The 24,794-nt window shown below is 33.4% G+C and overlaps 3 protein-coding genes across 3 annotated transcripts; 1 reads left to right on the forward strand and 2 right to left on the reverse strand.

Moving 5' to 3' along the window:
• The first annotated feature begins 4,066 nt into the window (after positions 1-4,066).
• Positions 4,067-6,720, forward strand: LOC140183181 (uncharacterized). Its single transcript, XM_072231203.1, has 2 exons — positions 4,067-5,761; positions 6,145-6,720. Exons 1-2 carry the CDS (start codon positions 4,067-4,069, stop codon positions 6,718-6,720), a joined length of 2,271 nt encoding a protein of 756 aa, XP_072087304.1.
• Positions 6,721-10,047: 3,327 nt separating this feature from the next.
• Positions 10,048-15,076, reverse strand: LOC112782302 (3-ketoacyl-CoA synthase 10). The gene is made up of 3 exons (XM_025824645.3): positions 13,928-15,076; positions 12,667-13,295; positions 10,048-11,196 (listed from the first exon to the last, which is right to left on the reverse strand). The coding sequence occupies exons 1-3, from the start codon at positions 14,339-14,341 to the stop codon at positions 10,623-10,625; spliced, it is 1,617 nt and encodes a 538-aa protein (XP_025680430.1). The 5' UTR covers positions 14,342-15,076; the 3' UTR covers positions 10,048-10,622.
• A 2,048-nt stretch (positions 15,077-17,124) lies between these two features.
• On the reverse strand, positions 17,125-20,052 carry LOC112782303 (protein WHAT'S THIS FACTOR 1, chloroplastic). The gene is made up of 3 exons (XM_025824646.3): positions 19,600-20,052; positions 17,933-19,410; positions 17,125-17,720 (listed from the first exon to the last, which is right to left on the reverse strand). The coding sequence occupies exon 2, from the start codon at positions 19,333-19,335 to the stop codon at positions 18,007-18,009; it is 1,329 nt and encodes a 442-aa protein (XP_025680431.1). The 5' UTR covers positions 19,336-19,410; positions 19,600-20,052; the 3' UTR covers positions 17,125-17,720; positions 17,933-18,006.
• Between the last annotated feature and the right edge of the window lie 4,742 nt (positions 20,053-24,794).

Below are 24,794 nucleotides of genomic sequence, written 5' to 3' on the forward strand. Positions count from 1 at the left end.
GTTTCTATACAGATGAAGTTCCAATTTTAGAACCTAATTAAGCAACTTTATTGTATATTTTGACTTAATTAGAGGACAATAGTTGATGTATCAATACACTTTGTTGATGTATGGTTGTTACTTGTTATTATAATTGATGTATCAATACTTTGTTTATATTTTGAAATATATTGACTTGTTTGTTTATAGTACTTTTCTTTTAGTTTGATAATACGATGAATTTGTTTATTTTTTGAAATATTATAAATATTTGAATACAAATTAGATAAAAATTTGTATTAAATTTATATTTATTTTGTATGAAAACAAATTTATTTTGTAATTGAAAAAATAAAAAAATTATTTTACCTTACTGACGGATTTACAGACAGATTTTCTGTCTATAATCAGTGTGAAATGATTTTTCAAGGTTCAAATTACAGACGGAAAATCTATCGGAAAATCTATCTGTAATTACAGATGGAAAATTCGTCAGAAAATCCGTCTGTAATTACAGACGAAAAATCCGTCGGAAAGTTCGTCGCCTTTGGGAAATGGATAGAAAATTTACAGAGGGAAAATCCGTCGGTAAATAATTTCCAACGGGGCTTTTACAGAGGGACAAAATCTGTCGGTAATTTCGTAGGTAACCAAAAATCCGTCTGTAATAAAGACTAAATCCATCTGTAAATCTGTCTGTATTAATCCATTTTCTAGTTGTGTCCATGAGCTAATCTACCTCTAATAACAGTTGGCTAATTGCTATTGAGTTGCTATTCTCTTGTAGAGGAGAAACGACTGGGTACTTAACTTTGTTTCGTGCCCCCTTTTACTATCAGTATATGCCATCTATATGAGATTGACTTATTAATAGGCAATGTTTATTGGCTGTAAGACTCCCTGACTAATGTACTTTTGTAAAATAGAACCTTTTGGTGGTAATTTGTGAATGGCTGAAATCTGTAATTCATGTTAAATATATTGTCATAAAGGTTAGTTTCATGAGGACACACCTGTTAGCGTACTACAAATTTGCAGGTTGCAGATGGAACATTCCTTGAAGAACCTGGTTCTGGTGCAGTAGCAACTGTTGATAACAAAAATGTCTTTGTTGGGACATTGGATTGGATCACCAGGTACTGAAGTATTTGATTTTTATCATTCTCTGAAAATATACAGGGTAGGATGCACCTCAAATTTTATTTATTTTTAAAATTTAATTTATTTAAAGGAATATTTTTCTATTTTTTTCAAATGAATGCAGCAATATGCTGGTTATGCTTGCTTTAGATTCATCCATGTTACTAAGATACTGGATGGTAGCTTTGTTCTTTTTTTTTCTTAACAAAAATGTATATACATATTTACACTCAGATTTTGAAATGAAATAAAAATGTCATTCTAGATAATGTTATATAATTATTCACCTATGAAATTTATTATTACTTTTTTGCATGTCCTTCATACATATATATTATCCTGAATGGGTTGAATAAGTAATGATAATATGCAATTCTTGATTTGAGAATATTGAATGCTATGGCCATCTCCATGTTGGTACATGCATAGTGCCATGGATTTTATGCACTCATGTGCATCTGTTTCAGAAGCTTCATTTTCGTTCATCAAACATTGAATTGACTTAATAAAGTCACCAGTCTCATTCTCACGCTGTCAAGAAAAACAAAACATAGAATTTATTGGCATAATTTAAAAGAAAATTTTCTAAAACAAATTAAAAAATTATTTTTTAAAATAAATAAAAATAATCATTCAATTCTATTTCTTTTCATTTTAGGTTAGAGACAAATTGAGTGTGCCAAGTCCAATTTGAAAATAACTCGGTCCAGCCTCCCGCGATGGGCAACAGTTCAGGAACTACCAACCCGTGAACCCGATGTGCAAACTAAAGTACAATAGTGTTCGAAAAGTGCATTTGGTTTACTAATAAAACGTGGTGCGTGGGTAATTGCTTTAATTTTGTTTTAATTTCAATAATAATCTGAGATATTTTTAATTATAATTTTCTGTAATGATATTATATTTTACTTCTGCTTTACTGCTTCTATAGTACTTAATTAATTTATTGCTAGATTGTTTAATTAAATGATGAACTGTTATGTCAGAATTCTACTAAAAATGCTTGTATTACATGATCTCCTGAGTTTGGTATTATGTCTATTTATAATTTAACTTAGACTACTCACTTGTGCTGTGTTTTTAGATCCTTAAAGATAGACGGTTGAATGAGACTGCCGTTCTTTGTGTCCCTGTGAAAGCCACAATCAAAGAGGTATTCTTGTAAAAAGTAAATCCTGATAGATTATTCACAAGCTTAATATTTAGTTTGCTACATTAAAATAAATTTGGTGGAAGCTGAAGTTATTAGTGAGAGATTAAATTCATTTATTTGTTCCCCTCGGAATATTTTAAATTCTGCACTACTGTAACATGTTTTTAGCCTCAGCTAACTGCTTATTTATACTTAATAAAAGTAGCACTATCTACCAAAAAATGTGCATAACCGAAGTGCTTTCGTTCATTGGAAAATTCCAAACTAAATGATATCATTAGCTTTTTTCATAGATAAATAAAGAATTAAATTAAAATATTTGAAATCATATCACCGTGATGAAAAATGTTCAATACTCAATAAAGAGGCACTCACTTCAGGACTTTCTTTAAACATTGTTAAAATTTATTTTTTTTATTATTTTATGTCAAATTCTTTTAAAGTATTTTGGAGGCTTGGACAACATTGTCTCTTAGTTAATTAGCGTTGATATATATTTTAAGGTAGATGGAATAAATTTAAAATATGGGGAAGATGAGGAAGATGAGCTTGATGATGCTACAAATGCTACAATTTAACTGATGAACTGTTCATGTTCCCATAGCAATACCCTAACTCTATCTTATTGCACAGTAGTTAATTGTTAGAAGATTAATTTGTGTGTTCACTCAGAGATTTTTTGTCCAATCTCTTCAACTTTTTGCTTGGATTTCAGGTTAGTGCAATTTTTGTATTGTAAACTTCATTAATTTCTAGGATATTGTATGATAAAAGAAATATTGCTTATGTTGTGTTGTTGCTTGTATTGCATTGAAAACATTGATATGGTTAAATATTGATAGGGTGTTGTATGAGAGATAAAATGTTACTTGTGTTGGATGATTTATAGGTACTAAAAACATCGAATTCGTAAGATATGTCTTGGCACCATCGAGTGTGGATGTATGATAGGTTGAATCCAACAAAAGGGGGTATTAAACCTGAGTTTTATGACAAGGTTGAGGAGTTTATAGAAACGATTAGTAAGTTAGATGTTGTGAAGTCGGAAGGAAAGTGTAGATGCCCATGCGTTAAGTGTAGATGCACAAACTATAAAGAGCTGAACATTATTAAGATGCATTTGTGGGAAAAGGGGTTTATGCCAAATTATTGGATTTGGACAGAACATGGAGAGATTGATGACATAGGAATTAATCAGACGGGATTCAATAATTGTGGGGAAGGTGGTTCAGGAAGTGGTGCAAATGTGGAAGAATGTGATATGTATGACATTAGCTGGGAAGACAATTCCAAAAGGTATCATGAAATGGTTTTCGATTCTGCTGGTACAGAGGATCCTCATGTAGAGGCTAAAAACTTTTTTGATCTTCTTGAGGCAACTCAAAAGCCTTTGTGGGAAGGTGGAGTGCACTCTCAACTATCGATAGCTGTTAGAATACTATGCATTAAGGCCGAGGGAAACCAATTGTAGGAGTCATTTAAGCAATGGGCAACCTTAATTAGGGAAATTGCTCCTGAGGGTAGTGCCATACCTAGGGATTACTATGAGGCTAAGAAGTTAGTGCAAAAGCTTGGATTGAAGGCAATCAAAATAGATTGTTGCTCAAACAATTGCATGTTGTATTGAAAAGACAATGCTGTTCTAACTAGTTGCAAGTTTTGTGAAGCACCTAGATTCAAGCCTATTTCTGATGGTGGTTGTAAGTCCAAGAGAGTTCCTGTCAGACGGATGCACTACTTACCATTAATCCCTAGACTTCGAAGGCTTTATGCGTCAATGAGTTCAGCTCCGACATGACGTGGCACATCAAAAACCAACGTGATGATGGCGTGATGACCCATCCGTCACATGGGGAGGCATGGAAAAGCTTTGACCGTATCCACTCTAATTTTGCTTTGGAACCTAGAAATATTAGGTTAGGTCTTTGCTCTGATGGGTTTACCCCAAATATCCAATTTAGCAAGCCTTATTCTTGTTGGCCCGTAATTGTTATTCCATACAATCTACCTCCTGGGATGTGTATGAAAGATCCTTATTTGTTCTTGACTTGCTTAATACCTGGTCCTAATAACCCTAAAGCCAACATTGATGTATTCTTGGGACCCCTGATTGACGAATTAAATGAGTTGTGGAATCCTGGTATTTTGACATATGATATTGTAGAAAAGAAGAATTTTGTCTTAAAGGCAGCATTGATGTGGACTATCAATGATTTTCCGGCTTATGGGATGTTGTCTGGGTGGATGACACAAGGAAGATTGTCATGTCCTATTTTCATGGAGGATACCAAGTCTTTTACACTATCACATGGAGGCAAGGCATCATGGTTTGATTGTCATCGGAGGTTTTTGCCGATAGACCACCCTTATAGGCGCAATAAGAATGATTTTCGGAAGAATAAAATAGAAAGTGAAGAGGCTCCTACCAGATTAAGTGGTTTGGAGATTTGGCAAAGGGTTAAAGGACTTGGGAAGATATCAGATAATGAAAAGTGGATCAAATCACGAGAGTATGATATTACTCACAATTGGACTAAGCAAAGTGTGTTTTGGGAGTTACCTTATTGGAAGGATAACCTGGTTTGTCACTGTCTTGATGTAATGCACATAGAGAAGAATGTGCTTGATAACATAATGAATACTATTATGGACACTGATAGAACTAAAGACAATGAAAAGGCTAGGTTAGATCTGGCTGAACTGTGCAAGCGTCCAGATTCACATTTGCGGCATGTCGGTGATAATTGTTGGTCCAAACCTAAGGCAGCTTATACTTTAACTTCTGAACAGCAACAAGACATGTATAAGTGGGTGCAACAACTTAGATTTCCGGATGGTTACGCATTTAACCTTGCTAGATGTGTAAGTCTTTTCCAGGGGAGGTTTATTGGTTTGAAGAGCCATGATTGTCACATTTTTATGCAGTACTTGCTTCCAACTGCATTCAGAAAACTACCTACAAATATATGGAAGCCTCTTACCGAGTTAAGCCAGTTTTTCAAAGACTTGTGCTCAACCACCCTCAAAGTTCATGATTTAGAGGTTATGGAGCAGAATATTCCCATTATCCTTTGCAAGTTAGAAAGGATATTTCCCCTGGGATTCTTTAATGTGATGGAGCATTTGCCAATTCATCTAGCATATGAGGCACGTGTGTGTGGACCTGTCCAATATAGGTGGATGTATCCGTTTGAAAGGGTGATAGGAGCATTCAAGCGAACAGTGAAAAATAGAGCAAGGGTTGAAGGTTCGATTTGTGAGGCTTTCTTGGCAAAGGAGACTTCAAGTTTTGTTTCTTTCTACTTTGAACCACATATCTTATCGAGGCGAACCCGTGTGGGAAGAAATGATGACGGGGGAGACACAATTAAAGCTTCTTTATCAATATTTAATAGACCTGGTCGCAAGGTTGGAAAAGCTAAAGATCATTGGTTAGACGAACGGGACAAGGCTGCAGCTCATTTGCATATTCTACTCAATGAAAGCAAAGTTAGCCCTTTCTATATGTAAGTGTATAAATCTTTTATTAAATAGTTAATTACACTTGTTCTACTAACGAATTCCATAGCTTATCAACTCTAGTCCTACTTTCATCAAGATTTTGGAAAGAAACTTGTCCTGGAGAAAGCGATGACCAATTTTCCCCTTGGTTTGCATCATATGTAAGTGCATAGATTCGTATCATAGATGCATTACATAGTAATCACATATCTTTTATTAAATAGTTTGGTGCATGTTTTTAACTAGGTTCAAATTCAATGCAACAAAATTGTTGATCCTGGTTTGCAATCACTTTCTTGGGGTCCTTCAAACAAAGCAACAAGTTATCCAATTTATAAAGTAAATGGATATACATTTCATACTCTTGCAAGAACAAAAGGAAAAAAATCGATAACACCGGTGTGTATGTCAAAGGTGATGCAGGCAACGGGGAAAGTGATTGGTTTGGATTATTAGAAGATATACTCGAGCTTGAATACACTGGTGATGACTCTAATCGAGTTGTTTTGTTCAAATGTCAATGGTATGATCCAAGTCGTCCAAATGGAACACGTATTCATAATGACTACAAAATAACTGAAGTCAACCATAGCAAAAGATATCGCCATTATGATCCTTTCATTGTCGCCCAAAAAGCTAAACAAGTTTACTTCTTACCTTATCCTGGAAATTGCAAGTCTATGTGGCATGTTGTTGTAAACACTAAACCAAGAGGTCGAATTGAAACCAATCATGTACATGTAGATGAGGATGAGGATGAGAATAATGTAGCTTATCAAGTGGATGAGAGCAATCCTTCTAGGATTTCAGACACTGAGCCTCCTATTAGTCTTAAGTCTCCATTTGGAGAGGACCGCATTGTCGAATTGTCCATCGGCTCTAGTTCTGGAGCTAATAAAAATGAATATGATGATGTTGCAGACTTTGATGATGATATCGATTTTTAATAGGGTAACATTATTTTCTATCTTTCTCTCTAAATCTAAATATATAGTAGAGAATGCAGGTAACTGAAACATAAAAGCTGCAGGTTGAGTAAGGAAATAGCTTTTCAAACTTCCATGTTTAATTTAATTTAATTTAATTTTGTTTTGCTGCAGTATATATAGAACTTTCCATTTTCAAAATTTTAATGTTTCATCTCTCATTTACTTTCTGCAATATGGTTAAAAGAATTAAAATATTTTTCGTAATTTTTACATATTCTATAATCTGTTATACTACTGAATAAGTTAATAGTAAAAAGGGTAATTAAAATAAATTATTAGGTTTTATTATTGTAGAATTTGCAGTGATGCAAAGTTAGTAGATAGTCTTTTTGTTCTTTTATTTTTTATTTTTTGAATAATGGGTGGTTTAAATTGTTTACATTACAGAACGCTATATGGTAGTTGCTACTTTACTTAATTGTTGCTGATTTGCACTGAACAATGTTATATATAACATAATTTAGCTTGTGTTGATGGAATTGTTAGTGCAGCAGTTGATGGAATGCATGCTGGTTTCATCTTTAATATTATTTTAGCTTGTGTTGTTTTAATTTTGTCTTTAATATATATGTAGATCATGGCTCCTCGGGTCAAGGGTAAAGGTGTCAAGGATCATAGAGGTTCTCGAATCACCGCCGCAGCCGCTATTATCACCACCTCCACCTCTTCTGGGACTTCAGTTGTGCCAGATTTTCAGTCAGGACTACTTACCCAGCAACCGTATTTGATGGTGCCTAATCCAGGCTACACTGGTCTTCCTCCACCAACTTGGCCTACTCCAGGATGTATGGGCCCTCCACCAACTCTTAAATCGGATGAAGACTATGATGATGATGGGGATGAAGATGACACTGAGGACTATAGTTGATAATTTTAGTATGGTTAAACAATATACTGAGGATTATAGTTGATAATATACTTTGTTTATGTCTTGAATTATATTGACTTGTTTGTTTATAATACTTTTCTTTTAGCTTTATAATATGATGAATTTGTTTATTTTTTGTAATATTATAAATATTTGAATACTAATTAGATAAAAAATTGCAATTATTAAATTTATATTACTTTGTATAAAACAGGTTTATTTTACAATGAAAAAATCTAAAAAAAATTCCATTTTATCTTACCGACAGATTTACAGACGTATTTTCTGTCTGTATTCAGAGTTTGGAATGATATTCCAAGGCTCAAATTACCGACGGAAAATCCGTCGAAAAATCTGTCTATAATTATCGACGGAAAATCTGTCGGAAAATTCGTCTGTAATTACCGACGGAAAATCCGTCTGAAAATTCGTCGAAAAGTTCGTCGTCTTCAGGAAATTGTTGGAGAATTTACAGAGAAAAAATCCGTCGGTAACTGGTAAAAATCCGTCAGTAATTTTCCGACGGAAAAAAATTCGTCGGTAAATAATTTCTGACGAGACTTTTACAGAGGGACAAAATCCGTCGATAATTCCATCGGTAACCAAAAATCTGTCTGTAATATAGACCAAATCTGTCTGTAAATCTGTCTTTATTAAGTCATTTTCTAGTAGTGATTCAACGTAGCATCTTCACGAGATAACGAACATTTACCGTTACTTTCGCTTGATATTCTTGCATCTTAGCCATGACATATTATCATAACAACACCATTGTATAATAATAAATGAACCGAAAATTGTGCATTCTATAAATTTAGAAACTCCTGCATTCTATCTAAATTCAAATTCGTAAACAACACTGATTTTAACAAAGAATAATAAAATTTTCATTATCACTTTATTCAATTGCATTAGATTTCATTCCATTCCATTCAATTTGTCTTGAAAGTCAACCCAACCTTTAGGACAAATTGACAAATTGTTCATCGACAACACTCCTGGATTGCAAATGAACCGAAATATTATTATAACAATACCATTGTGTAAAATAAATGAACTAAAAATTGTGCATTCTATAAATTCAAAAAATTCTACATTCTATCTAAATTCAAATTCATAAACGATACTAATTTTGACAAAAAAGAATGAAATTATTCATTATTACTTTATTAAATTGCATTAGAATTCATTCTATTCTATTTAATTCAAAATTGTTGAAGAATGAAACTAGATAAAATTGAGAACGACCCAAACCTCGTCCAGTTGATTCGATTCAGAAGAATAATCCAAATCGCTTTCATTCAACAGATTTGAACTTGAATCATTCATTGTTTTGGAATACGCAAAATCTAAACGATTTTAATTACAATGTTCGATTTAAAAAAAAACAAATGTAGGTCGAAAATTTAAAGAGAAAGAGAATAAATCTGAGGAGAACACAAGGAAATCGAAGAAGAAAACGAAAATCTAAAAAAAAGAGACAATAATCAAATGAAAATACAGAAAAATCAGAAAAGAATGCAAGGTTTACGTTAAAGAGAAACGAACAAGGAGAGATTTACGTTAAAAGTCTGTTATAAATAATACGTAACTCTAAATCACTTAGTTGGACTTAATTAATAAAATCACTTGGATGCAAAATATTTCTGTAACCCAAAATAATTTTCTTCATCATATAATATTGTCTATTTTTTATTTTTTAAAGAAACATTGCCCATTTCTTTTGTTGACATTGAGTGCTAAACTTTCTCTCATTATATATGTTCAAGAGCACAAACAACGACGACTATGAAAAAAAATGTCACGAGAGTATTATAATATCTATTTTGATATCAACTATCGTCTAGCTACCATCAATTTGCTGTCATAACTACTTGAAAAGATTTATACCATTCCTCATTTATTTTCGTAGCTATCAAATCAATTGTTAATCAGATATATAGACAATATAAGAGGGTCACGTTAAAGATTAGAAAGTACATTAATTAATAGAATCAATGAAATACTGGCATGCATGGTAATCTCATCAATGAATATGTATATATGTTAATACTATCTAGCTAGAGCAAGCAACTTGCAACATAATTATATATAGTAATCAAGTTATCAACATCGTCGCTACAAATGGGCTTTGATTTGTTCGGGTGAAAGTGATGGAGGAAGGAACTTGTCCAATTCCAGAGATAGATATATAGATGCATAGATGAAATTGTGAAGCTCCAATATCGTCCCAAGATTCAATTCAATATTAATAATTCATTTCTATTTGACATATAAACCAGCTATGCTGATATAATATCTATATATACCAATCCGTTTCCAGAGTCACATGTATAGTTAGTTGAGGTAGGTCAAGAAAACCATAGAAATTAATGAAAATCAATTAAAGCAACTACGCATTGTTGACTAGGTAGTCGTCATCCAATATTAAATCAACTTTGAATTTTCATATCATCCTATGAATAAGATGATTCAAGAGATTAATTAAAACATGCAAGCAGCCACACTATAAGTATGTATAATTAAATTAAATTCCAAGCCACCAAACTAATAAGAAATTAAAAGTGCAGCTGTCAAACATAAAAGACCAGCTTCATCGATGAGGACTACAGAAGAATTATTGATCCTAAACAAAATAAAGCTCTCTTATCGCCGACACTGACAGAGATTATATAAAATCAGAAATGCTCCTTAGTTTCCATGTAATAATTATTACCATATTCCGCGCTAACATAATACCTAATCACCGTAAGATAGAATGCCAGTTCTACGGAGTATAATAATAACTATGTTTAAATATCGGTGAAAATTCAAATACTGTTGTTTTCATGTGAAGTATATATATAGTTGAGAATCATTAGATAATAATTTAGTTAAACATATTAAATTATCTAACGATTTTTAACTATTAACTTCAAAGAAAGACAACTGCACGTGAGTTTTTACCTGGATAACAGAATTCTTGTTCAGAAGTGTCTTAACGCCAGGGCGATTAAGTGAGAGAGCGAGGGTAGTTGTTGATGCAATCAAGCCAAGGGTTGTTCCTAGAAGGCTTGTTGATTCGGCGCATGGAGCGCCAAACAACGCTATTGCACTTAAATCCAGAACCAAAAGCAAGTTGCCAAACGCGGTCTCCTCTTCTAACCCTTTCCTTGGCCTCCAAGTAAGCAAGTTCATACCAAATGCTACTGCTGGAAGTGTTGCCGAAGCGGTGCAGCGTCATCCTTGATGCCTCCATGTTCTTGTCGCTGAGCTCCAGATTCCTCTGGAGCTCATCGAGGATGGGCTTGCTCGCCGCATGCACACAGAAGTGCTCGAAGGCGAGCTTGTAGTCCGGAATGTACGGCTTCTTCATTGACGGTGATGAGTTTCCACCGTCAGATTTGCCGCCAAACAAGTGCCTCCAGACCAAGGTTCCAAAGAATAGGAGCTGCTCGGAGAAGGGTAGCACCAAAGGCCCAAGTGTGGTGATGTTTGTTTTGAGAGCATCGCCACCGATTTCAATCAAGTCTTTGCTAATCTTGATCCCCTTGAATCTTTGTTCATCTTCCTCTTGGTACACACACCTGTATATTGAAAGGGAGAAGAAAAGTGAAAAATAAAAATTATGTTGATGGATTACTACCAAGCACAAGTTGATAATATAATAACAACTTGGCTACTTTCTTTATCATTATGTTGTCAATTTTGTTTTTTTTTTTTTTGGGGGGGGGGGGGGTCCTCTGAGGGTATATGCTTGGTTATTAATTAGACGGTTGAACAGTTGAACCCAAATGTCAACCCAAAATAACGAACCATTGATGATTTTGAAGCTAATTAAATATATACATAGAGAATATGCATAATATCCCGGGGTGTCTCTATTCGGAGGACCACAAGAAAGTTCCTTCTATCTCCTTTTTTTGTGGAATGTGGATTAGATTAAACAACAGATAGAAAAGTTCACCCAATAAATAAATGAATAGAGAAAAAGATAAGAATAAATTCAATATTATTAATAAAAATTTAATTAATATTAACTTGTATGTAAGATAAATATAAAAATAATTAATTATTTCAACTTGGTATTGATAATATAATATGCAAAGAATAAGATAATAATAATTTTTTTATATAAAATAGACATTTATGTTCAGTCACAAAGTTTGAAATTTGTGGAATCTGCCTACAGTTCTAACAATAGAATATCACTATTGTACATTCCTTCAACGGATCAACCTTCTTTCGCCTCTCTCTTAATAATTTATAATAACTAATAAGTTAGGTAATTAGGATTTCGATTTCAAAAAGCAGTTGCAATTATAAAAGTGGCTTAACCTACACGGAAAGCTAAGGAAATAGACTAGAAAACCCAGACAAGAAGAAGGTTTTGTTTTTTTGTTTTGGGGTTAAAAATGCTAACTGTCAAAGAGATCATAAATAGGCCAAACTGTCAAATCAATTTCTCTCGTTCATTTCCTTTCCCTGGTGTTTTTATACTTATATAAGGGCCTGAGAAAAACAAAGTTGATGCAATAAACTAATGACTAATCTTCATTTTCAAAACGATGATATTAACAAAGAATACATCATTATGTGTCATCTATGTCAGTTAAACAATAAAGTTTAAATAGTACGAAAAGAAAAAAAAATGGTTTGTTGATATTATAAAAAAAAATTATAATCATTTAATGCATTTAAATAGATAATTTAATTTTAATATAAAATTTGAAAATAAAATAATTAATTAATCAAAAAAGTTATTATTCATATAAAAAATATTTTTATGCAAATTATATTATATCAACTATCAAATAATTTAGTCAACAATTATATCTGTATAAGTTATATCTTAAAATATAAATTATATATTAAAATATATATTAAAAATAAATTAAATAATATATATATAAAAATTAATTTTTTATGTATTTATAATTAAATTATATCAAATTATTTAATAATTTATGTCCGTAATTTTTTTAAATAAACTTTTCTCATTAATAAATTCTATTCTTCTTTCTCATGTTTCTTCTTTTAGAATTGAAAAAACAAACCTGAAGCTGCGGTCATCGGCACCCTTGTGCGTGCGAACAATATGCTCAAGACGATACTTGGCACGGCTATAGTCGCGGCGGCGATTGGAGAGCAAGGTGGCGGAGCAACCCATACGAAAGAAGCAGTTGGGAAGAAGCATGGACCTCTCTTTTCCCTGGTACCAATTAAAGCCTACCATCTCAGTGCTGACAACAACCGCGTAGTTATTAGGGTTTGACTGAAGAATATCCCTGGCCAAATCGACCGCTATGATCCCAGCACTGCACCCCATTCCTCCAAGATTGTAGCTCAGAATGTTGCCCCTCATCTTGTAATGGTTTATGATCATTGCTGATAGCGATGGCGTAGGGTTGAAGATGCTGCAGTTCACCACAAGGATTCCTACGTCCTTTGGCCGCACCCTCGTCTTCTCGAAGAGCTCGTCGAGTGCTCCGAACATGACCGTCGACGCCTCGGCTCTGCCTTCTTTCATGGTGGCCGTGTTCTCGTTGGAGGCTATCACTGCTTTGGGGATGTATGTCTCGTCGCCTATGCCTGAAGACATTAGGATCCTCTTTTGAAACTCCAAGCTCCCTTCATCAAACTTGCCTGATTTTCTTGCTAGCTCAATGAACTGCTCCTTTGACACCTTCACACACATTATTCATGCAATTTTTTATTACAATTTCTTAGATTTTAATGTCTGAAAATCTATGTTTAAAATCAATAGTAGAGTGATAAGTAGTCAATATAAGAATTAATCACCTAGATTTGTTTATATTTTCTTACCATTCAAACTATGGCACAAATAAAAATAGAGGTGTAGTAGGAGGCAACAGATTTTGTGATTTGTAACTATCAATTAGTTATTAATAATATTTTTAATAGTGTGAGATTTCATCTAATAATGGAGAACTATTAATTTTTTTTGCTGGTTAAGTGTTAACTAGATTTTGATAAAAGTAATCGCCCTAGTCTTTTTCATAAAAATATACATTTTATCTTTATTTCTTTTTTCAGCATCTGATCTTTATGTCTTAGTATATCTTGAGATAATTATACTAATCAAACAAATTTCAAAAGAAATAGGTAAGACCTTAATATTTATTCCAAATGCAGACTTTTATTTTATGTTCAAATATTAACTGATTTCCATAGTACTTTATTAGAATTTTGCAAACAAATATTAAATGTAAAAGTGTTATAATGATACAAATAACTATAAAAATATTATTTAACAACCATGGTGGGTGTACGTGAAGATTGGAGAAATAAAGGTACCTTGAGGTGATCTTGAGGTTGGTAGCATGCAAAATCAACGAGGTAAATGGGGCGAGGCCTGGACATGAAGTAAACAGAGAGCGTGAAAACAAAGACGGCAAAAGAAGCCAAGACGGTAGCAAGGTCATAACGCGCATCTTCCCAAAGCTTCTTCCACAGATCCTCTTTGCTCAGACTACCAACCTCAGCACTGAACACCACAAGCAGCACCGGTATCGTCACCAAGTAAATGCCATGGTTTATCAGGTAATGGTACCCCAATTTCACGTACTTGAGGTTCACCGATTGAAGAAAATCCGGTAACCGCCGACGAACCCTAACCGAGAACGTTAACGAACCCGCGTTCGGTCCAGATGACTCAATCCCACGGTTCACTATCTCCGTTGAGAACAGATCTCGTTCGTTATTAGCCATGCCACAAGATCAAGATCAAGATCAAGATCACAATGTATTATAATATGAGTGTGTGATGGATGCCTCAAACTTAATCTATATATGTATTTATACTACTTTAGATTAGTGTTATTTCTAAGTAGTGGTATAGTACAAGATAGTGGGTGAAAACGAGTAAATGCTAGCACCTAATTGATGTGTGTGTAGTTGAGACTTTTCAACGGCCTTTAATTTCTTCATTTAATATCAGTGGGTGCATGAGTTCAATTCGTTGTGTAATATGTACTAGTAACTCTCTTTACCTTTTTTCTTGTCTCTCCGTTCTTGTGTTTTTAAAGATCAAAAAATATATAAAAAGTTTGTGAACATTGGATGATCCAGTTGGTTTTTCTCTTGTGAACAATCAATGTCACATCCAACGGCCCACCAGCTGCTCTAATGCATACAGTTGGTACAGTTTAGGTTCAATCTCTTATGAGTTTCCATCTTTATCCTTTGAAACCCTTATCATCCCAGGCCATTTCTTCTTCAAGTGCTGTGTCACAATTAAATTCTGCCATGTTATATTAGACACCTTTATTATTGTTACAGCTTTTACATCTGCCGTGGAGATTATTTCCTCTTAACTTTTACCACAAGTTTTGACTCTTCCACAATAAATAATTATCATATATTATTTAAGCCAGCAAATATTTTTTTTTCAATAACTAAAACCATGAGAAATAAGGAGTAGGCGTGTATATATGTATGGTTATAATGGTGGTAATCCAGTGCGATACAATAATGAAACCAGAAAAATAGCGATGTGATGGTTAAGGGTTTAGATTGAAATTAGCCACTAATAAAAATAAGGATAATGACATTCCCTGGATATTTCATTGCAAGAAGATGCTTAATTTGAAGCAGATTTAAAAAGAGATATTTATTTAGAAAAGCTAGGTCACAAAGCTTTATTTCAGCTCAAATAATTAAGCCTATAGCAGACCTACCACGACATATATAGATCAAGCCATTCAAATCTGGAAATGGACTATAAAATCAAGAATACTCCATGCTAGTATGCAGACGAGAATCACATGTGAAAACTGAAAAGGTTGTTTCTGTGCATTAGCAATCTACCCACTTTGAACAAGATTATATGATTGCAAACCGCATAACCCGAATTCTTGTCTAATTCATGAGCATAAAAAATTACTTGTACCAAGGGATAAGATGACCTTTTCATATTAAAATTTCACAACTTTACCAACAGTTAATTTTCAATATTGAGGCTAAAAGAACTAACAGACAGAGCACATAAAGGAATCACAATAAGTGTGAACAGCGACTTCCCGTAACAAATTGAATCAATAAGTGCTCAAAGCAACCAAGCCATTAGCCATCAAATCATGAATTTAATAATACATTTGCGAATTACTTTTTTTCCTTTTAGACAGTCCATTCTTGCGGATTACTTGTTAGTTGAAGTGACAAATCATAATACCTCTTGATATGTTGTACCCGAGTTTAGACTAGGTTTAGCCTAATTAGTGTGGTATGAGTTTCATTGTATGTCAAAAAGAAAAAGGAAATTATATATATATTTTTTTGTAAAGAAAAGGAAATATAAATTTTTCATGGAGGGTATTTTTTTGGATATTGGATAAGGAGGTGTAATTCTTTAATATTGGAAGCTAGTAAACTACGGTATTTTGCAAAATTTTGAAAATTGTAAAATTCGCAAAGAGCAAATTGTCAGAGCAGATTTTTTTTGTTATAACAGCAATTGGCGAAAGTAGATTGCTTTTTAAATATTTATAAAGACAATATACAAAGAGTTTATTGTATTATTTTAATATTAAAATCATAATACATGAATCAGACTGCATATTATCAATGCAATAAGTATTTTACATATTGTGTTTGCCCAAAATGACACCTCTAGAACGCTGTAAAACACCAATTTCTGTAATATACAAAGAGTTTATTGTATTATTTTAATATTAAAATCATAATACATGAATCAGACTGCATATTATCAATGCAATAAGTATTTTACATATTGTGTTTGCCCAAAATGACACCTCTAGAACGCTGTAAAACACCAATTTCTGTAATATCAGCGTAAAACTCTATTCACTTTTCAATATTAAAATAAAAAATCCTCTCATGGACAAAGATGAGACTAAGAGGGTTACAATTTAGGCCCAGAATGTGTCTTCAGTCCAAACTACTAACAAAAAAAAAGCCAAGAATACGTCACATATTCTAAGAAGTTGCAGCAAACACTATTTTTAATTTTGAGAGTAGACTTTCACCAAAACAAAAAAAATAAATAAAACCTTTTTAAGAGTAGACATGGAAGGTGCGATCCTAAATTAGGAAATACAGTGCATTATACGCTCATTTGCTTTTGGGTAAACATTGAAGCTTCTTGCATAGACTCTCTCCCTGATAGTGACATACATTAAGAAAGGGACCAACATTAATTATAAAGTTGATAGGAGATAATGATCAAGGTTATTAAAGCCAACCTGCCAAAGTAGAACAGAAGTCTCTAGCTATGCCAATATGATTTTTGTGAAAAAGAATGCAGATAAGAAAACAGCTCTCCTAAGGAGTTGAAGAATAACTAGAGAAACCAACTAGTACCATTCTGCATAGTTTCATGAATGATCAACATCTGACAACTCAAAATTGACCCACCAAAAACCAGCAAAAATTTGACTCAAACTTATTATCACTGCTTAGCTGGGTATTTTTAGACTAGTTAAGATGTTTGTGACAACTAGAATATGAGTGGATATGGTGAATCCTCAAGGCAATGAACAATAATAAATGTTCCCTTTTATAGTATTATGTTTTCTGTCACCACACTATTCCAGTCAATGCACAGTTTCCTTTGAAAAATCAAATACATGTGTGGGAAAAAAAATGAAACTACCATCGAGCAATCAAGAAACTTGTCTCCTCAAATGTGATTGACTCAATGATATCCTCTAACCCTCAAATCGCTTATCTGCATTGCTTCAATATATGATTGGATGTTGCATACCTAGATAAATTTTACACAAGGTCAAAATGTTTTGAGAGCTTTAACCAGATAAGGCTGAGGATTAGGGATCGTTGATAAAGACAGGATCAATGCGTTGTGATAATCAATATCCCAGCTTAAACAGATTCAATCTCCTTTTGCAGAAAAGTAGCATCTGTTCATTGATTGAAGCACACCAATCAACCATGAACCACTTTACTTTTGGCCTTTCACGTAGGACCACAAGGTGTTTGTCTAAGCCATGCTACAGCATTGACTAGCCATGATCATAAATTGTTTCCAGCGGGTTCTGAAACAAGGTTTAATTTGTCCAGCTATATTCTCATTATCACTTGCACCTTCTTCAGATGGGCTTCATTTAAGCATCTATCAAAGAAACGAAAACAAGGACAATATTAGAGCTTAGCAACCTAACATGTTTATACTTAAATAAGTATAGAGGGTATCACAGGCCAAACTAACTTAAAAAATTTGTACCTACTATCACTAATTATTTTTCTAAAATAAAGCAGAAAATTTGACTTAAGACACAAGATATAAATGTGCTTGAAAAAATTGGATCATGTGGAATTACTTACCAGCCAATCAAAATGGAAAAACAGTACTTCAAAAAATCGGTGTGTGATGTTTACATCTGCACATTCTCTCAACCTCAAGAATTCTTAAAATTTCGATATTCACAGGCAATCTCTTCAACATCCATCTCAGAATTGTCCACAAGTAAAGGATCCTCATAATCCACGGAACCATGTTGCTCAAGCTGCACGTCCAAGTCCTCTACTTCCGAATCACTCTGCATCAAGCCAATATCGCATTCTACTTCTACATCCGACATGTCGCTGAGTATCTCAAACTTCTTCTTCCTCCCTCTATTACCAACAAGCCTCATGACTTTTTCCCTCCATAGGACCAAGGGGCATTTTTCAATCAGCTCCGCACCTTCATATGCTTCATTCAAGAACACACTAAACCTCTTCCCCCGCTCAGAGACATAGAAGATGCCAATGTGCTTCAGAAGAATCCTCATGAGCTTCTGAGGCATCACTATCTCCCAACGGAAATGAGTGAGGTGGTCAGTGACCAGTCTCTTTTCAATGGTGAAACTAAGAATCTCATGCATAACAGCAACAGCCCTCTTATCAAATTCAAGAGAACCAGCCTTGAGACCTCTTGCATCAGCATAAGGAGACAAATAAGCCCTCTTTTGAAAATCTTGAATCTTTTCACTATAACGATACACCCTTTTATAATTTGAAGGGAATTTCAAAGGGAATGGAAGTGACAGCATACCAGGGATATGCAAATTGGTAGTAGTGGATTCAGTTACACCTGTAACCTTCTTCTGTAATTCCGTTATTGCCCAATTAGGATTCCAATTCACAAGCTCCAAGCACTCAACTTGATTAATGCCATCAAAGGACTTCACAACCCTAAAATGCTGCGGATATTGGTGCACCCAATTAGCCCTAAAATCCATAGGCAACCCAAAATCCCTTCTGAAATGAGCAATCTTCTCTAATGGGAGACGCTTATCCACCGACATCATCAGCAACCTCGTAACGTGTTCCGCAGCCTTATCGGAATGCTGCTCAAGAACTCTCCGTTCTTCCTGCAACAATTCCTCGGCTCTCTCCGTCAAGCCGCACCACAGCACCCCCTTGCGATCCTTGTAGAGTTCAAAGAGCTTTGGCGTCTTTCGAATGAAATCAGAGATTCTGTGTGGCTTTGGGAGATTGATCTGCTTACGATAGTTTTCAAGGGATCTAACAGGGATAATCATCTCGGACTGTTGCTTCAGAAGCTCGATTAAGAAGAGGATTTTGGAGAGTATCTTCCACTTCTCGGTTGCGACCTCAAGATCGTTAACCCTCTTCTGCTTACTCCTGTCTTGAACCCTCTTGCTGGTCGTCATCCATCGACGGAAAAGAATTGAAGCTCCGATGAGCTTCCTCGCTGAGGGGTTTATCGGATCTTTCAGCATTTGAGGGAACTTGTACAATTATATATCACACTCAAGTCATAAAAAATTCAGCACTTTGAACGTAGTTCAAGCCAACTGAAATTTTCAGTCATAATGTCACCAAATCAGTATAAATACATTCTAGTACCACCAAATATTCCAGTATCAAGTATCAAATAAATAATGTTCAATCTTTTTTATATCAATAGATTGATCCAATCTAACAAACGCAAAAGAATAATTACATTGCAAAAGAAAATCAGTGTAGCTCAGTAATAAACTCACATAGCACGGAGGCAGCGACATAGAGAACTGAGAAGAATAGAGAACAACAGCAGCAGGATAGCAAATCAGCGGTAGCATAGAGCAGCGGCAACAGTACAGCGGCGCTCCGAGGCAGCAGTGCGGCGGCGAGAGAAAGCCGTGACGGTGAGAGTAGACTCGTCACTCTTGCATGCAAAGTGTTTGTAGAAATGTTTCTTACAACTTTTCTTTCTTTTTTTTAAAAAATAAAATAAAATAAAATTGGTCAAGGTTGCTTAGAAGTTAGAACCCTTTTGTTTTTGACAGAGTTGCTTAGAACTTTAGAAGGCAGGAGGTTGTGCGGTTATGCAAAAAACAGTAGCATTTGGATTTTGGACCCAAATTAAATTGTTTTTATTCGCTTATCCTACGCCGCTGTCTGCTACTTGGGCTTAGATTAATTCAATCAAACAGCATGGGCAAAAATATAGAAACGAGGCTGTATTCTTGTATAGCATGCAAGTTTAGCAATTAGCATACTATACTTTTTCTTAGAGAAAAGAAAAAGGGTAACAGTTTTTTTTTATTTTAATCGTGCGACCGGATTATCGGATCACCGATCCAACCAATTGATCTAGCCGTAATTAAATAAAAATAAAATTAAAATAAAAAATTAAAGTTTAAATTTTCTTTTTTTTTTTTTACCAAAATATGAAGACTCGAACCCGCAACCTCTTAGATGAGTATGGGAAGATTATGCCATTTGATCTATTTGATCTATTATTCATTGGCTTTTTTTTTTTTTTACCAAAGATAGGAGATTCGAACCCGCAATCGGGGAGACTATGCCATTTGAGCTATTACTCATTGGCATTAAAAAAAAAAAATTTTACAAACATATTAATAACAATAAAATATCAATTATTAGACATAATTAATGATATAAAAAACAAAATATTCATTAATATTAAATATTTTTTAAATTTAAATAAAAAAATAAAAGATAACAATTAATAAATTAAATCTAAAGAGTGATCTCAAAATTAGCATCTATATTTTTATAAATCAATACAAAGAACAATTTATAATAGCAATTGAGTAATAATGAAAACATTTTTAAATTCTAGCAAAGAAAACAAACAAAAAATATGGAAAAAATAATTTAACTGAACAATTTTATTTTGAGTTGTAGAAAGTATGAACCTCATTTTCAACAAAAAATTTAATTATGATAATTTTTAACAATAAAATATTTAGCTCAAAAATGGTTCGAACAAGGAATCTCTTGAACAAATAATCTCTTGATTATATTGTCTCCAACAAACTACTCTACTACCATGCTTCTTAATGTAATATACGACAAAAACTAATTATATAATAAATCTTTGAATTAAATAATTATATAAATATTTAATTTAATTTTAATTTTAATTTTATATTTTCTATTTTTTGAATCAATTATATTTTTATTATGTACTATTACTAATAGAAATATAAACTTTACTAAAAATTTATTAATCTACTTTGTCTATTTCAATGTTAGTGTTGTGATTAAAGTTATCTGTTTTAAAAACTAAAATGTGGTTTATAAGTTTTAAAAACTAGTTTTTGATAGACCCGGATGGTATGGCTAGTGGCATGGTATTGGCATAGAAGAAAGATGTCAAGATCCAAATTTTGCAATCTGATTGATTTTACATTGCGGCTAGAATAGAGGATTCGATTCTAGCAAAGAGTTTGGGGCTAATAGGAGTTTATTTGAACATAAATGAGCAAATTCGCTACTCTCAATTCACGCATTTACAAACTATAATTCAGCAACTCAATTTTGAAATTGTAGTTGCAGGTGACTTCAATGCCATCCTTTTCCAAACTAAAGAATAGGATGGTAATGATAAATCTCAATCTTCTATCACTAATTTTCAGAATTTCATTAATGATACATCTCTTTTGGATTTAGGCATGTCGGGGAGGCCATTTACATGGTCTAATAAACGCAGAGGACCGATCTTATCCAAGAAAGATTAGATAAGATTTTTGCTAATGCTGATTGGATAAATCTCTATCCCTCTTTATAGTGATGCTTAGATTATCAAAAACAGGTTCGGATCATGCGCCTTTTCTTATGAAGTCCAAACCAAGTGTTGAAAGATCTAAAAGAAGATTTAAATTTCAAAAAGATGGTGCTCTATGCTAGAGGTTAGGAGGATTGTTTGTGATGTTTGGAGGGAGAGAATAGAAGGATCGGCTATGTTTATTCAGGCGCAGAAGATTAAAGGGTGCAAACATAAATTAGTACAATAGCAGACATCAGGCAACCAGAACTCAAGAAAGGCAATTGAGAAATTCACTAATCGCATAGAGGAACTGAGATTAGCTGGAATTTTTGGTGACACCGAACTGATCGAATTAGAGAGAAAACTTGAGATCGCTTATCATGACGAAAAAATGTACTAGAAAGCCAAATCTAGAGTTAAGTAGCTCAAAGAGGGGATTAAAATACAAAATTCTTTCATCAAAAGTTTAAAACCAGAATGAGGGATAATAAAATTTGGAGGCTTGTGAGTCCTTAAGGCGAGGTAGTTACTTCAAATGATATTGTAGTGGCTAAAAATTACTTCCGAGGAATTTTCACCTCAACTTGCCAAGCTAATCCATATTTGTTTTTTACATACTTCAAATCTAAGGTTACAGCTTCCATGAACCGTCGGTTACAAAAGTTGGTCTCTTTTGACGAAGTGAAGATAGTGTACATCCCCAGAGTACTCCAAAGAATGACGGCATGATTGCAAAATTTTTTCAGCATTTTTGAGATTTGGTTGGCAGAGATGTATTTCGGGCAGTTCGTAGTTTTATACAGGTAGAAGAATACTAAAAAGTGTCAACCACACACATATATATATTTAATTTCGAAGACCCCGGATGCTTCTAATATGACTCAAATGAGACCCATTAGTGACATAATAGAAGAAAAAATCTACGTCCACTGACTTTATTTTCAAAAACATCTCTTTAAAATTCTTAAAGGATGACTTATAAAGTTTGAAAACCGAAAAATCCGGGGCACTATTCAGTTTTACCCAAACCTCTTTCTAAACTCCTTTAACTTGAAACAAAGAGAAAAACAATTCAAGACAAGGTTTTATTTCTAAAAAATCCATCAAAAACTCAAAACATCTCACAAAATCCCAACCATTCGGATGGAGCTAAGATGGAGTACAGTTAAGTTGTTTCAAAACGTCACATTCAAAAGTTGTAAAGAAAAGTTTCACACGCATTTCTTCAAGAACACAACTATACATATAAAAATATTTAAAATCTATTTTTATGTGAAAAACGTGATCAGCCCTAGTGCATGGAAGCAATTCAACCCTCACCCCAGAACCTTTCTAACTATTTTTACAGCATCAATTTCAGCCACACTATCAGTATCTACGAAAAGTGACCCTCAAATTTTTACATCTTCATTAACCTAATTGTAACAACCATCATCAATATCTTCAAATTTTTCTTTTTCCCTTTTTTCACCCATATTTTTTCAAAAAAAAAGATGAAAAAATCAGAAATAAAAAACGAAAAAAACTAACCTCTTTTACTCATCCCTTACTATTTTAAAACGTGTTTAAACGTAACTTCACTTGATTTAATGAACACCTTCAAGGATTCCAAATGGTTACGATAAACATTAAGTAAAATGTTTCAGTTCCAAACCCATCAACACTGTTATTTCTCTCAGAAACCAACAGCAATAAAACTCCACTGTTATTTCTCTCAGAAACCAACAGCAATAAAACTCCTTAGAAACTAAAGCTACAACCACTTTTCATTTAATGACAAGGCCTTTTATTTTTATTTTTCTTTTTTTTTCAAGAAAATTACAACTATTGCTTTATTTGTTTTAAATTCGTTTTAATGAAACACGCTGAACTAGGGGTTCTATATCCTTATCAAAATGTTGAGTTATAACTCAACAAAAAGCTCAATCTATTTCATCAAAAGACCACTAGGCCAAGTTTGGGGGTTGTAATACGACCGTTATACATCGGTTACAAGTTATAACTCAGCCATAAACGTTATAGATCAACTGTCAATAACTGACATTCAAACAAGTATAAAAAACGTCTGGTATGCCATTACTCTCCACTTAAAACATTATTACTTGGAGACATAACTGTTACTTCTCATTTTCAGATATAAAGGAAATGGTAAGAAGATTGTGTCGACACATTACATTCTGTAAAGCTTATTATTCATATACTGACTTGAGCGTCGGAGTACTTTTTGCAGGTACCCTTCTCTTTGTTCTCTCTTCGCCGACGTATACTTCATCTTAACGAAAAGCTTACAACTTACAAGTATTTACCGGCAGACGAGTTATACACCGACCAATTTCCACAAGAACAATTATCAAAATGAAAGTAGCATTATTTTCCTAATTAACAAGAGATAATTTTAGTTGAGTGTGCTAAAATCGTGTCCAGATAAGTGAATGTGTTATTCCTTGAAAAATACTAAATTATCAATGGTAATAAAAATAACACTAATAGAATATTTATAGGGTATCATGTTTGATACTTTTAAGAAATTAACAAATTTAAAATTAAGATTTATATTTGAATTAATAGATAAAATAAAATTAAAGTTAGGAATTTCTCAATAGGTAATGTTGCTCCAACACCCAATCAAAGGGTTACTGCATTACCAATCAAAAAGATGGTTGTTGATACTAGACGACGAAATGGGTTTTGAAATTTATTAACATTCTCCAAAAAGGGTACTGTTAATAATTCCGCAGCTACCGAAACTATTAAAAGAACGCCCAATAAATTATTGGGCACTGTACGAAGTATTTGAAATACAGGAAAGAAATACCATTCCGGCAATATTTTGAAAGGAGTTGCAAATGGATCCGCGGGTTTCCTAATCATTAATGATTCTAAAATTGCTAAACCTATGTTACAGGCAATAGTACCTAGAATAACTACGGGAAAAATATAAGATTTTATTCTTGAACAAAAATTTATTTTTTGGTTTATTTCATCTATTCCATGAACGGAATAGGGGGAGATACATGTTACACCACGATTTTGAATCAAAAGAGAGATCTCAAAAAATAGTAAATCTATTCACTCTATCAATAACTGAGCCGGATCTAGTGTATCATAAGGGATTTGCCTTTTCTATAAATAGTGTTATTTTGATAAAAAAAAAATTAATAAAATTTTGTTATTGATATA

This window comes from Arachis hypogaea, chromosome 20 (assembly GCF_003086295.3).
Source record: "Arachis hypogaea cultivar Tifrunner chromosome 20, arahy.Tifrunner.gnm2.J5K5, whole genome shotgun sequence".
Taxonomy (NCBI): domain Eukaryota; kingdom Viridiplantae; phylum Streptophyta; class Magnoliopsida; order Fabales; family Fabaceae; genus Arachis; species Arachis hypogaea.